Source organism: Neoarius graeffei, chromosome 3 (genome assembly GCF_027579695.1).
Source record: "Neoarius graeffei isolate fNeoGra1 chromosome 3, fNeoGra1.pri, whole genome shotgun sequence".
NCBI classification, from domain to species: Eukaryota; Metazoa; Chordata; class Actinopteri; order Siluriformes; family Ariidae; genus Neoarius; species Neoarius graeffei.
In genome coordinates, this window is record NC_083571.1 from 3438465 (window position 1) to 3450512 (window position 12048).

The 12048-nt window shown below is 43.0% G+C and overlaps 1 protein-coding gene across 3 annotated transcripts in view; it reads left to right on the forward strand.

Moving 5' to 3' along the window:
• The window catches only part of LOC132883068 (zinc finger protein 239-like), a 39066-nt gene that overhangs the window by 6407 nt on the left and 20611 nt on the right, over positions 1-12048 (forward strand). For all 3 annotated transcript variants that reach the window (XM_060916226.1, XM_060916225.1, XM_060916227.1), the window contains 2 exons: positions 1006-1098; positions 1261-1389. In XM_060916226.1, coding sequence (XP_060772209.1) covers positions 1006-1098; positions 1261-1389 — 222 coding nt within the window. The remainder of the gene's footprint in view (positions 1-1005; positions 1099-1260; positions 1390-12048) is intronic.

Sequence of the window (12048 nt, forward strand, 5' to 3'; positions counted from 1 at the left end):
GGCAGGCAGGCCAGTTTAGCACCTGCACTCTTTTAGAGTGAAGCCACGCTGTTGTAACATATGCAGAATGTGGTTTGATGTTGTCTTGCTGGAATAAGTGGGTGTGTCGTCTGGATGCAGTATATGTTGCTCCAAAAACCTGGATGTACCTTTCAGCATGAACAGAGACTTCACAGATGTTCAACTTACTCTTACCATGGGCACCAATACATCCACATTGGGTGTTCATGGTTGGTTTGCATCCTTGCCCCTTACATATGGAGATTTCTCTGGATTCTACAACCCCGATTCCAAAAAAGTTGGGACAAAATACAAATTGTAAATAAAAATGGAATGCAATGATGTGGAAGTTTCAAAATTCCATATTTTATTCAGAATAGAACATAGATGACATATCAAATGTTTAAACTGAGAAAATGTATCATTTAAAGAGAAAAATTAGGTGATTTTAAATTTCATGACAACAACACATCTCAAAAAAGTTGGGACAAGGCCATGTTTCCCACTGTGAGACATCCCCTTTTCTCTTTACAACAGTCTGTAAACGTCTGGGGACTGAGGAGACAAGTTGCTCAAGTTTAGGGATAGGAATGTTAACCCATTCTTGTCTAATGTAGGATTCTAGTTGCTCAACTGTCTTAGGTCTTTTTTGTCGTATCTTCCGTTTTATGATGCGAAATTTAAAATCACCTAATTTTTCTCTTTAAATGATACATTTTCTCAGTTTAAACATTTGATATGTCATCTATGTTCTATTCTGAATAAAATATGGAATTTTGAAACTTCCACATCATTGCATTCCGTTTTTATTTACAATTTGTACTTTGTCCCAACTTTTTTAGAATCGGGGTTGTATAACATTATGACTTTCAGTATACTTCTAAGTCTCTGTGCTGCTGTAATAGATGAATTCCCTTCTGGGATGAGTAAAGTGATGGATCGAGCTGTGCTTGTGTTTTGTACTCCATATTTTTCTTTAAATGACTGTTGTTTTTTTTAATTCAGGTGGTGAGACATCAAGCGCTGTGGGAGCCATCACACCTGTGGATGAACAGAAACCTGTAGTAAAGGAAGAACCTGAAGATGAAGACTACCACTGTAAGAAAAAAAGTCTGTATTACAGTATGATCCCTGGAACACATTTAGTTTTAATTAGACGTTGTTTTTGAGCTACCACAGCACGGTTTCTTCCTCCACTTATTATTCTTTTTGCGCTTGAATTGAAATGGAAATATTTAACTATAAATGATGGAATTTCAGGTGAAGAAACATCCATCCCTGTGGTACACCGCAGCCCTGTGGATGAACAGAATGAAGAATTTCAAATCATGCTTGTGAAAGAGGAAGAGTCTGATGATGAAGGCAGCATCTGTACAGCGACAGTTTGTGGTAACGCTGTCACTTTAACCCTCTCATTAAAGATCGCGTTACATTTCATTCACATAAAAAAAGACACAAGAAGAGCAGCAGCAGTCATGAACGCCCGTCTACTCCTCACATTTCACATGGTTATGATTACGGTTATGTAAATCGTAATCGGAGAGCATTAGACCGCATTAACTGTATCGTGTGTAACAGCTGTGAACCAAACCTTGAAATTTCACAAAATATTTTGGTTAACGTGGTACAAAATTTTGGCAGTAAAGATTTATGCACATTTACCATAAAATGTAAAATCTGTACACATAAGCGTAGAATTGGGTGTGGGCGTGTCCCTACCAATATTTCTGATTGAAGAAAAAAAAAATCCCGCTCCATGCGCGGTACACAAAGGGTTCCTGTAGGTTTCCACTGGGCAAAACACCACGCAAAATTCGCTCATGAATATTCACTCTGGGGGCGTGGTCACGAAAACGGCAAGCTTTTTGGCTACCATGTCAGTTAGCAAGTGCGGTTGCAGTGGTGAGCGGCTGCTCACTAGCAAACTGTCCTTGAGGAATGTAGTGTTAGATTAGCTCGGAAAATGAATCAGTTAACAACAGTTTGTATTCAGTCTGTAAAAACGACAACATTCGAATATGACTGTTTTCTGAGTTTGTGTGGCGTGTAAATAACAATCCGACTTCATACTACAACAACTGGTGTTCGTTAAGGTCACAAAGACATTATTAAATCATATCAGATTGTGCTAATGTTGGCTAATATTGCACCGAGTCTTGCTTGTGAAGTGCCTGCAAACTTTAGCAGCCCGCTAAAGTTAAGACCTGCAGAGCCCTGACCGAGTTCGGGTAGCATGACACGTGTCAACAACAACAACAACAACCCGATGGTGATGTGGACATTGTTCGAGGCCCAGACACCTTTTAATCAAATCAAACATTTTCACGTAATAAGCAGAACAGACTCCGCCTTCTGGATCAGAAATGTTTGGTGACTCCGCCTCTTTTTTGAAAACATCACATACCGAGTCCACACATCCGCTGAGCTGATTGGTTTTCGAGGCGGTTCATTTGAAAGCGGTGGCGAAAAACTTTTCTCATGCGAACGTTGTAGAGTGAATGGCGAAGAGATCTTCGAGCGAGAGGTCAGGAAAGAAAAGAAGCTGGACATTTGCAGCAATTTTTCAAAACAAAGTGTAAGTCACTCGAGGAAAAGAGTTTCCCCTTACTGCTAATAAATACATTACAATGGCATCTTATCCAAGGCATTGGGTTTATGTCCCCACCAATGTTAAAACCAAACCTACGCCCTTGTCTGTACAGGTCATATATCAGGACAAATAAACGGAGAGATCCAGTCAGATCTAAGCTACACTCACTGGCCACTTTTATTTGGAACACCACAGTGGTGTAGTGGTTAGCGCTGTCGCCTCACAGCAAGAAGGTCCGGGTTCGAGCCCCGGGGCTGGCGAGGGCCTTTCTGTGTGGAGTTTGCATGTTCTCCCCGTGTCCGCGTGGGTTTCCTCCGGGTGCTCCGGTTTCCCCCAAAGACATGCAGTTAGGTTAATATGGGACGGCCTTGGGCTGAGGTACGCTTGAGCGCAGCACCGAACTCCCGACTGCTCCCCGGGCGCTGTTAGCATGGCTGCCCACTGCTGTGGGTGTGTGTGTGTGTGTGTGTGTGCTCATTGCTCACGTGTGTGTGTGTGTGTATGTGTTCACTGCTTCAGATGGGTTAAATGCAGAGAGGAAATTTCACAAGTGTGTGATGTGTGAAAGTTGTGCTTTCTTTCTTTCACCCCTCCATCCACCTGCAGCAGTTTGATGTTGTTCTCTAATCAGCCGATCCCTCGACTGCAGCACGATGCATCACATCCCGCAGATACAAATCTTCAGTTAATGTTCAAACATAAAGTTTCCTTCATTCCTAGTAAAAAGAAAAGGAGTAAAATAGTGTAATAAATAGAATTTAAAAAAATGAAAGTATGAAAATAATAATAAATTAGCTATTGTTATAAATAATATATCGATTTATAATAAATACTATAAATAATACATACTTGCATTTTTATTATTAACAATTATGATTTATTATTCCGAGTGTAATCTAATTTTTGTTAAACTGGGTAAGAGATGGTGTCCTGTGTGAAAAAGTATTGGCTCTCTCGTGCTTCTGGTGTGGAAAAAGTATTGGCGCCCGCACGCTTCCGGTTGCACTGTTTACATCTGTCGGTGCGGTCAGTTTCCAGGAGGCGCTGCTGAGGAAACTCACACCGCCACCATCTGGCCCGCCCCCCAGCAGGGCGCGCGTCACGCATCTGGCCCCCCCCAGCAGGGCACGTGTCACGCATCTGCCCCCCCCCAAGCAGGGCGCGCGTCACGCATCTGGCCCCCCCCAGCAGGGCGCGCGTCACGCATCTGGCCCCCCCCAGCAGGGCGCGCGTCACGCATCTGGCCCCCCCCAGCAGGGCGCGCGTCACGCATCTGCCCCCCCCCCCCCCCCCCAGCAGGGCGCGCGTCACGCATCCCCCCCCCCCCCCCCCAGCAGGGCGCGCGTCACGCATCTCGCCCCCCCCCCCCCTCCCCCCAGCAGGGCGCGCGTCACGCATCTCACCCCCCCCCAGCAGGGTGTGTAATGTAATAAATCATCACCGCCATGACCCACGACTCGGAACCGGAGAGCAGTGGACGGGTTGTGTGTCTGTGCTGTGATGAACAGAGGTCTCCAGTAGGCGGCGCTGTGAACAAGAACTCTTAGGCAAACCGAAACTCACCACAGAAGAAGCAGCAGCTGGAGGGTTTATTCATAGACATATAAACATAGACGCTGTCTTCTGCGTAGAATCATACGTCATCCTCGCCGCCATATTGGATGTGGCAAAGTGGAGATTCTTCAGCCGTCTCTGGTATAGCGTCTAGACCAGCGGTTCCCAAACTTTTTTGGCCGCACACCCCCTTCTATACTCCAACCAGGCTGACGCACCCCCAGTTCCCCAGTTTCAAAAAAACACACGCTTTCTTATAAAGGCAGCATCTTTAATTGTGCTAAAATGATAACAAACATCGTTTGCCACACCTGCAGGAAACCACAAAAGTGAAAAAAAAAAAAGGCAGCACGTCGTGCTCGAACGAGAACATCGAATCACATTAACATATTATGCGCTCTCGTATTTGAATTAGATAGAATTTGATTGAAATGTAACAGTTTTAAAACGTTGCAACACGGTAAATGCGCAAATTCATTCCAAAGGGAGATCACATCGAGGCATGTCGTCTACCAGCCAGATACGGGGAAAATATATGATTTTCATCCGTGTTTAAAACACTAGCAACACAACCCTGTCATTACAAGGTTATGAAAATGAATTGAGAATGAATTTAATTTGCAAAAAAGTTAACATGTAATAACAGTAAAAATAGCAATGATAATTATGAACATATGCATTTTAAAGAGATACAACAATTAAGGAGCATATCTGCTGCAATCCCGTTTCCCTCTCTTCTCTCCTCCTCACCAATTGCCCCCGATTCCTCCCTATCTGTTGGGGTTTCTCCTCCTTCATCCCTGATTTGTGGTGGCGCATTTAGTTTTGCCGATTTCAACCAGTTGAGCATCGCGAATGAATGAATGAAGCCACAAACTACTGCAGAACTGTTACGGCGTAGAAGAAGAGTTAAAAATCGCCATTACATTTTTTATCTTGCGCACCCCCTAGTGGCAGCTCGCGCACCCCCGGGGGTGCGCGCACCACACTTTGGGAAACCCTGATCTAGACAGTAGCCGAGAATAAAGATGCCTCATTCATGTGCTGCGTTTAACTGCACCAACAGGTTTACCGTCCAAACGAGCTCACATGGGATTACCTTTCACAGGTGAGACTGGAAAAATACTTCTCATTTTATTTGGTCATTATAACGTAATTTTACGAACAGATTTTTCTGACTTTGTGGCTAATATGAAGTCTCGCGCATAATAGCCGCTCGGTGAAACCTGTCTCCAAACAACGAAGTATTTCCTTCGTAACTACGCTGATTGTTGTTAGTTGCTTAGCTAACTTTTCACATACTATGTAGGTTTCCCAAAAATGAAGCCATGAAAAAGCAGTGAGAGACAGCTGTGTGGCGGGAAGGCTTTTCTGAAGTGCAGTGAACACTTCAGAACGGAGGATTTGGACCGAACAGGTCAGACAGTCAGGCTCAGAGAGGGAACTGTTCCTTCAGTCTTCAGTTTCCCAGCTCATCTCCACCGGGTAGGTGTAGAGTTATAAGCGGTGAGAATTAGAGAATACAGCGCCACACTATGATGAGCGTTTTTGAACGTGTGATGAATGTTTTTAACCTTTCTGAATGGGAAGGAATCAGTGATGTGTTTTGTTTTGGTATGGCGTTAGAACCTGGCCGAACTCAGTTTGGCGCTCATTCAGCTCACTTTATTCAGCGAGAGCAGGTCTGTGTGCTGACTCAATAAATAAAACAGTACATTTTTATTTTCATTCACTATTTCCATCATTTATCATATTCAGTCTTGTCGGTTGGTTATTTATTGTGGCCTCAGGTTTTGGTAGCTTGCTACGCTATGCTAACTGATTAGCTTACCTGAGCTAATATTGACGGGTATTTCGCGCACTATTTATAACCATCACATTAAAAGTTGTGTTGTTTTGATGCCTGTTTGTTTCCCAAATATATACGTGTGTGTCTTAATGGGTGAATAAAAGGCATCGAGTTAAATATTATTGTAGAAAGGGGCTTTATGAAGTTCAGTCCATTTACTTGCATTGGTTTACGGGGAAGATTTGCCACATCCAATACGGCGGACACTCTGACGTATCCCAGCAACGGGCCACCAGATCAGTGCGGCGTCTGTTTATATGTCTATGGGTTTATTGATCCTGTTGGTGTGTTTCACCGGCAGGGTTTCCGTCCTTCTCCTCTCTGTGGGAATAAATCCTCCTGGGCGGGGTTACGCGGATAGAGTTCAGAGAAAAAGCTGAACTCCTGTGAAAGCCCAGAGTTGTGTGTGTTTGTGTTTGTGCTGGAGGTTGTGTGTTAAAGCCGGAGATGAGGTGTGTGTTAAAGCCGGAGATGAGGTGTGTGTTAAAGCCGGAGATGAGGTGTGTGTTAAAGCCGGAGATGAGGTGTGTGTTAAAGCCGGAGATGAGGTGTGTGAAAGTGCAGCTTGTTTCATGGTCACTAAACAGTGTTTGTTAAATTATTAGTGTTTATTAGCAGCTAAGGATGAAGCCCAAGGCAGCTTTCTCCTGATTCGCTCTTTTCACACTTCCGGGTTTGAGAAGGCGGAAACTCGTTGTTGTGTAAACTCACTTCCGGTTAATGCAGCAAGAAATAATAATAATAATAATAACAGAGGCGACATCTCAGTGTCCCTGTTCTGTACCTGGCTGTCAAACAAACACACAGAAGCAGCCGCAGCTGAGTTTTCATGGCTTCCCGAACAGCGGTTCTGAACGGAGCGGATGGGTTCGAGCGGTCCGCCGGGATGAAGGTCCGGACTTCACGATACTCCGAGGGAGTCGGTTTGTTTGTCGCCAGCGCTTTCATGAAGCTGACTCCACTCCAGCCATCGGCCGGAAGCGGTTAAAGCTCGGTTCAGTGCCGGCCCGGTTCTGGTGGAATAACTGGGATGGGTCACAAAGGGATCGAGCAACAGAACTCCTCGGTCATGACGCTCAGCCCGAGCTCTCTGAGGCAGGATGTCAGGCTGACGATGAGCTCTCTGAGCGACCTGGACTTGATCATGAGTGCATCATTGCTCCTGCTGCAGGTCTGTTTTAGGGCTGTGTGGTATTGACAGAAAATTACACTACTGTTCAAAAGTTTGGGGTCACTTTGAAATGTGCTTATTTTTGAAAGAAAAGCACTGTTCTTTTCAATGCAGATCACTTTAAACTAATCAGAAATCCACTCTATACATTGCTAATGTGGTAAATGACTATTCTAGCTGCAAATGTCTGGTTTTTGGTGCAATATCTCCATAGGTGTATAGAGGCCCATTTCCAGCAACTCTCACTCCAGTGTTCTAATGGTACAATGTGTTTGCTCATTGCCTCAGAAGGCTAATGGATGATTAGAAAACCCTTGTACAATCATGTTAGCACAGCTGAAAACAGTTGAGCTCTTTAGAGAAGCTATAAAACTGACCTTCCTTTGAGCAGATTGAGTTTCTGGAGCATCACATTTGTGGGGTCGATTAAATGCTCAAAATGGCCAGAAAAATGTCTCGACTATATTTTCTATTCATTTTACAACTTATGGTGGGAAATAAAAGTGTGACTTTTCATGGAAAACACAACATTGTCTGGGTGACCCCAAACTTTTGAACGGTAGTGTATGTCTCAATACTTTCTGGGATTTTCTCAATAACAATAATTAGATTATATTTTCTTCTTAATAGGATGTTGTTGCTTACAATTGATATTCATATCAGGCCTAGAAATTAATATATTTTTTCACCAGCCAGCCGGACTCGTTCCCTTCCAAAGTAACTCGCCAAACAGAAAATCAACTCACCAAAATTTGTTCATGTATGAATTTTACTTCTGTCAAAAATAACACAAAAGAGAGTCGTTCCCATTGTTCATGACTAATGCGCATTTATTTCAAGACCCGAGTATTTTGATCCTGTTGTTAAATACATAAATGAGAACAACACAGAGCACCATAATATAATATCAACAAATAATAATATACTGGAAAACTTGGCAACTTGGTGTACGAGTATTGAAAATAAATATACTGACTATCATGACTATAGCACCCAAAATATGTCCAACATGCTTTCTGTATTTAACCATTTATGAGAGAGAAAGCATTCGGAGCTTCATATTGACTAGGAATCAACTTGAAAAAAATTAATTATTCCATAAAAATCATATCGCAGCCAAGGCCTACCCTGCTCCCACGTTTGCTTATAAGTCCTTTATCGTTCCTCCTTCTCGTACGCTTTATCGGCGGCCTTTTTCTCCTCTTCAGACCGAGGTCGCTTTGTCCCCGTCTCTGGCGGTTTCTGTACGCCTTTCAGAAAATTCCACATCGCAATGTAGCTTTGGCAGATGTAGATGTAAACAACAACAAAAACACATGTTTAAATGGGTGATAATGTGGCCACATCTGTTGAATTTGATAACGTGATTACCGCGATATTCAACAAGATGCGTTATATGCATGCGCAGTAGTGAAAAAACCGACAGCCTGACTCGTACACGATGTGATTCGGAATTCTTCGGTATTTTCCGTCCTGCCGATTAACACAGACACGGCACGCGCTTAATATGTGGCGGCTTTAGTTGACGGTGTGTCTGAATCTTCGCTTCATATATATATTTTTTTATTTTCAACTAGCCAGCTGGGCTGGCTAGTGACAGGAATTACCCGCCAAATGACAAATTAAGTCGCCTCAGGCGACCGGACCACCACGAGTTTCGAGCCGTGAATATGAAAACAACATATTTAAAGAGAACACATTCATTATTTATTTACTTAAAACTGAAGCATCCATCCATCCCTTATCCAGTGTTTCTCAGCCACTGGGCTGCGGCCCATAAGTGGGCTGCAAAATTTTTTTTTTTCCAAGTTGAAGCTAATTTTTAGAAGGATACAATTGCTGGCTTGCATCCGACATCACATCCGCCTCATTAGATATTCCAGATGTGAAGCGGTGGTCAGCTGAGCTCACTGTTCACACACCGTTGCTATCACTGGGGTGCCTTGCTAGCTGTTAAAATGCCCTATGCTTGTGTTGTTTTGGGCTCAAATCAAACTGTGAAACTGAAAAGTTTCTTCGGGGTTCCCCATGAAGTAATAAAAAAGGGTGAAGAAGCAAAGGATTTTACCAAAACACAAGAGATGTGGCTCTTGAACCTTTCGCTGTGATGGAAGGGAGCGGAGTCGAAGAACGCTCAAGTTTGCAGTGATCACTTCGTGAAAGGTTTGTAAATTCCTCTGATTTTATTTTGTTTGGATTCACAAATCACTTTTCTCGCCGTTTTGTGATGTTTTGAAGTTCAGGAGATGCTTAAGTCCTCGGATGGGTTTTTGTTCACTGTTTGATCATCATCATATTGTAAATTAATGCGTATGTAATCCACAGGTCTTTAAAAGGGTTTCTGTGGATCTTCATGAATGATTTAGTTGGAAGAGAAGAGCAGGGAGGATTGAGAATCGAGTCGCTGTGGTTTGTGTACACCCGATACTCAAAAATTATAGCGTCCTAGCAACCATCAGAAAGATACATACAAAAAGCCCTAAAAGTCCTCCTTACCCAGGCAAAAACAATCCAGGATTTATCTTGTAGCGTCGTGATCCCCAGATCTTTAGCCCAGACACACACACACACACACACACAAAGTTGTTCTCCTCCATGCTCTTCCAGGTTTTCATCTGCGTGTCCGTGTAGAATGATGTCTGCAGCACCAGGTAGTTTGAGATGTCAGGGAACTCAACGGATGGATAATTTTCCAACTCAGGAAAAATCCTTCTTTGTTAGCGTGTAAGGATCTCATCCCATTGAGTGGTTTCTCTATCCACTTCTTTTGAGTGAACTTCTTGGTTTTAATAACTTGTTTGTTTGCTGAACACACACATGGCAGTAAGTTCTTGTGTTAATGGACCAGACTCCACTTTTGGATCATTAATCCCTTTTGACTGAGAATCCCCTGCATGCATGCATGGGTTTGGCTTCTGGTGCATCCATACAGTTTTAAATACAAAACCTACAATAACAGTTTGTTTTTATTGCAGTTATTTAATTCCTGGGCTCCCATCTGTAACGGGGAGTGATGTCGCGTCCCATTAATGCACTTTACAATAGATTATAATAGAATAGATGAGCCAAAATAATTGGGATCTTTTTTTTTAATGGGCCTTGACTCGTTACAAGTATGAGTAGGTGGGCCTTAAAGTAGAGAAGGTTGAGAACCCCTGGACTAAGGGATATATGACAAAGGCTTAAAACTTGTAACTGCTCAAGAGTGTTGATGAATCTGCTTCAGATAAAGATTCAGCACATCTTATTTATACAGCCTTTCAGTAAATATAGAAGCATGGTAACACTACGTATTGATTTATCATGATAATCTCATGGATTTATTTAAATGTGCCTATAAAAACGCGTGTCAAGTCCTGGCACTCAACTAATCCAACTAATGACCCATGATATAAGGTGGAGTTTCAAACCTTCTGAAACCGTCATGTGGATGGACTGAAAGTGAGGCCTCTCATTTGTCATCAGTCATGTGATTTGTCTAAAAAAAAAAAAAAACTTTCCTCCAGAGCTTCAGTGGGATTTTTATCAACCTTCTTGAAATGCGTCGCTCTGGACAAGGGTGTCTACGGCCCGTTTTCTGGATCACTAGCCTGAATCCCTCCTTGTTATTGGCTCGGATTGGCAACGTCTTTGGCTAAGCAAGATGCCACCACTTCTGTCAGTTTGTTCCAGCGTTTACTTTTTCATCATAGGGAGTGCCGCTGACAATACTCTTCTGAATAAACAGAGTTTACTTAACATTACTTTCTCCTCATGCTGAAACTTCTGGCGTTCCTCATGTTCTGGTCCATGTTTTTGCTTGAGCTGGTGGAACAAATTTGATGTATTGATACGGGTTTTTGATACACTTTACAAATCAGACATTTGATCCGCATCTGATGTTTTGTATCCAAACCATTTTCATATTACAGAGGAAGCTTCTGTTTTGGGGATGAATTCTTCCTCTTCATCTATGATTGGAACTCCACCTTCCAACTTCTGCCATGCTTGTTCTCATTGTACGTGTGAGACGATGAGATGCCCACATTGTGGTGCATATATAAGTACGTCATCAGGTATATCGTGGGATGACGAAATCTTATCATGGGGGAGAATTGTACCAAGATATCATGGACAATATGATATTACATTACATTAATGGCATTTAGCAGACACTCTTATCCAGAGCGACATAGAACATACCCAGAGCAGCCTTGGGAGCAGTTGGGGGTTAGGCACCTTGCTCAAGGGCACTTCAGCCATTCCTGTTGGTCCAGGGAATCGAATCAGTAACCTTTTGCTCCCAAATCTGCTTCTCTCATCATTCGCTTCCCCATGGCCTTAAAGGGATAGTTTGGGATTTTTGACATGAATCTGTATGGCATCCCCATCAATAGTGTCGTGCAAACACACTGACTTACCCCTGACAGCATCCTGTGAGTCCAGTTCTTGTCCAGTTTTGGTCCAGACGAAAGTAGTCCGGCAAGTTTGTTGGGGTCACGAAAGTAAAACGTTTTTTGTCTCAAAACAGTATGTGTTCAAAAGAGTGATATATTTGCATCACAAAACCGTTGCCAAATAAAAAGTCAGACCTCGCAATCGCTTGGCACTATTTTCTCTCCCTCGGTATCACTGCGCGCTGTCATGTTGACATCTGCGCAGGAATCAACACCTTTCCCATTGTTTGGCAGTGATTAGGAGTTCAGATCAGCGGCGCGAACAAGCTAATTTGAGAGCAAGAACAGCGACAAATTTATCACCTTCTATAACCTATACAATAATATATTTGTGAAAATGGTGCGCACTTGCAACTATCCAGGCTGTAGCAACAAAGATGTGGCTGAATCTCCGCACACATTTCACCGTCGTAGTCAGACATGTTGTCGCTAACTTTGCTAGCAGTAA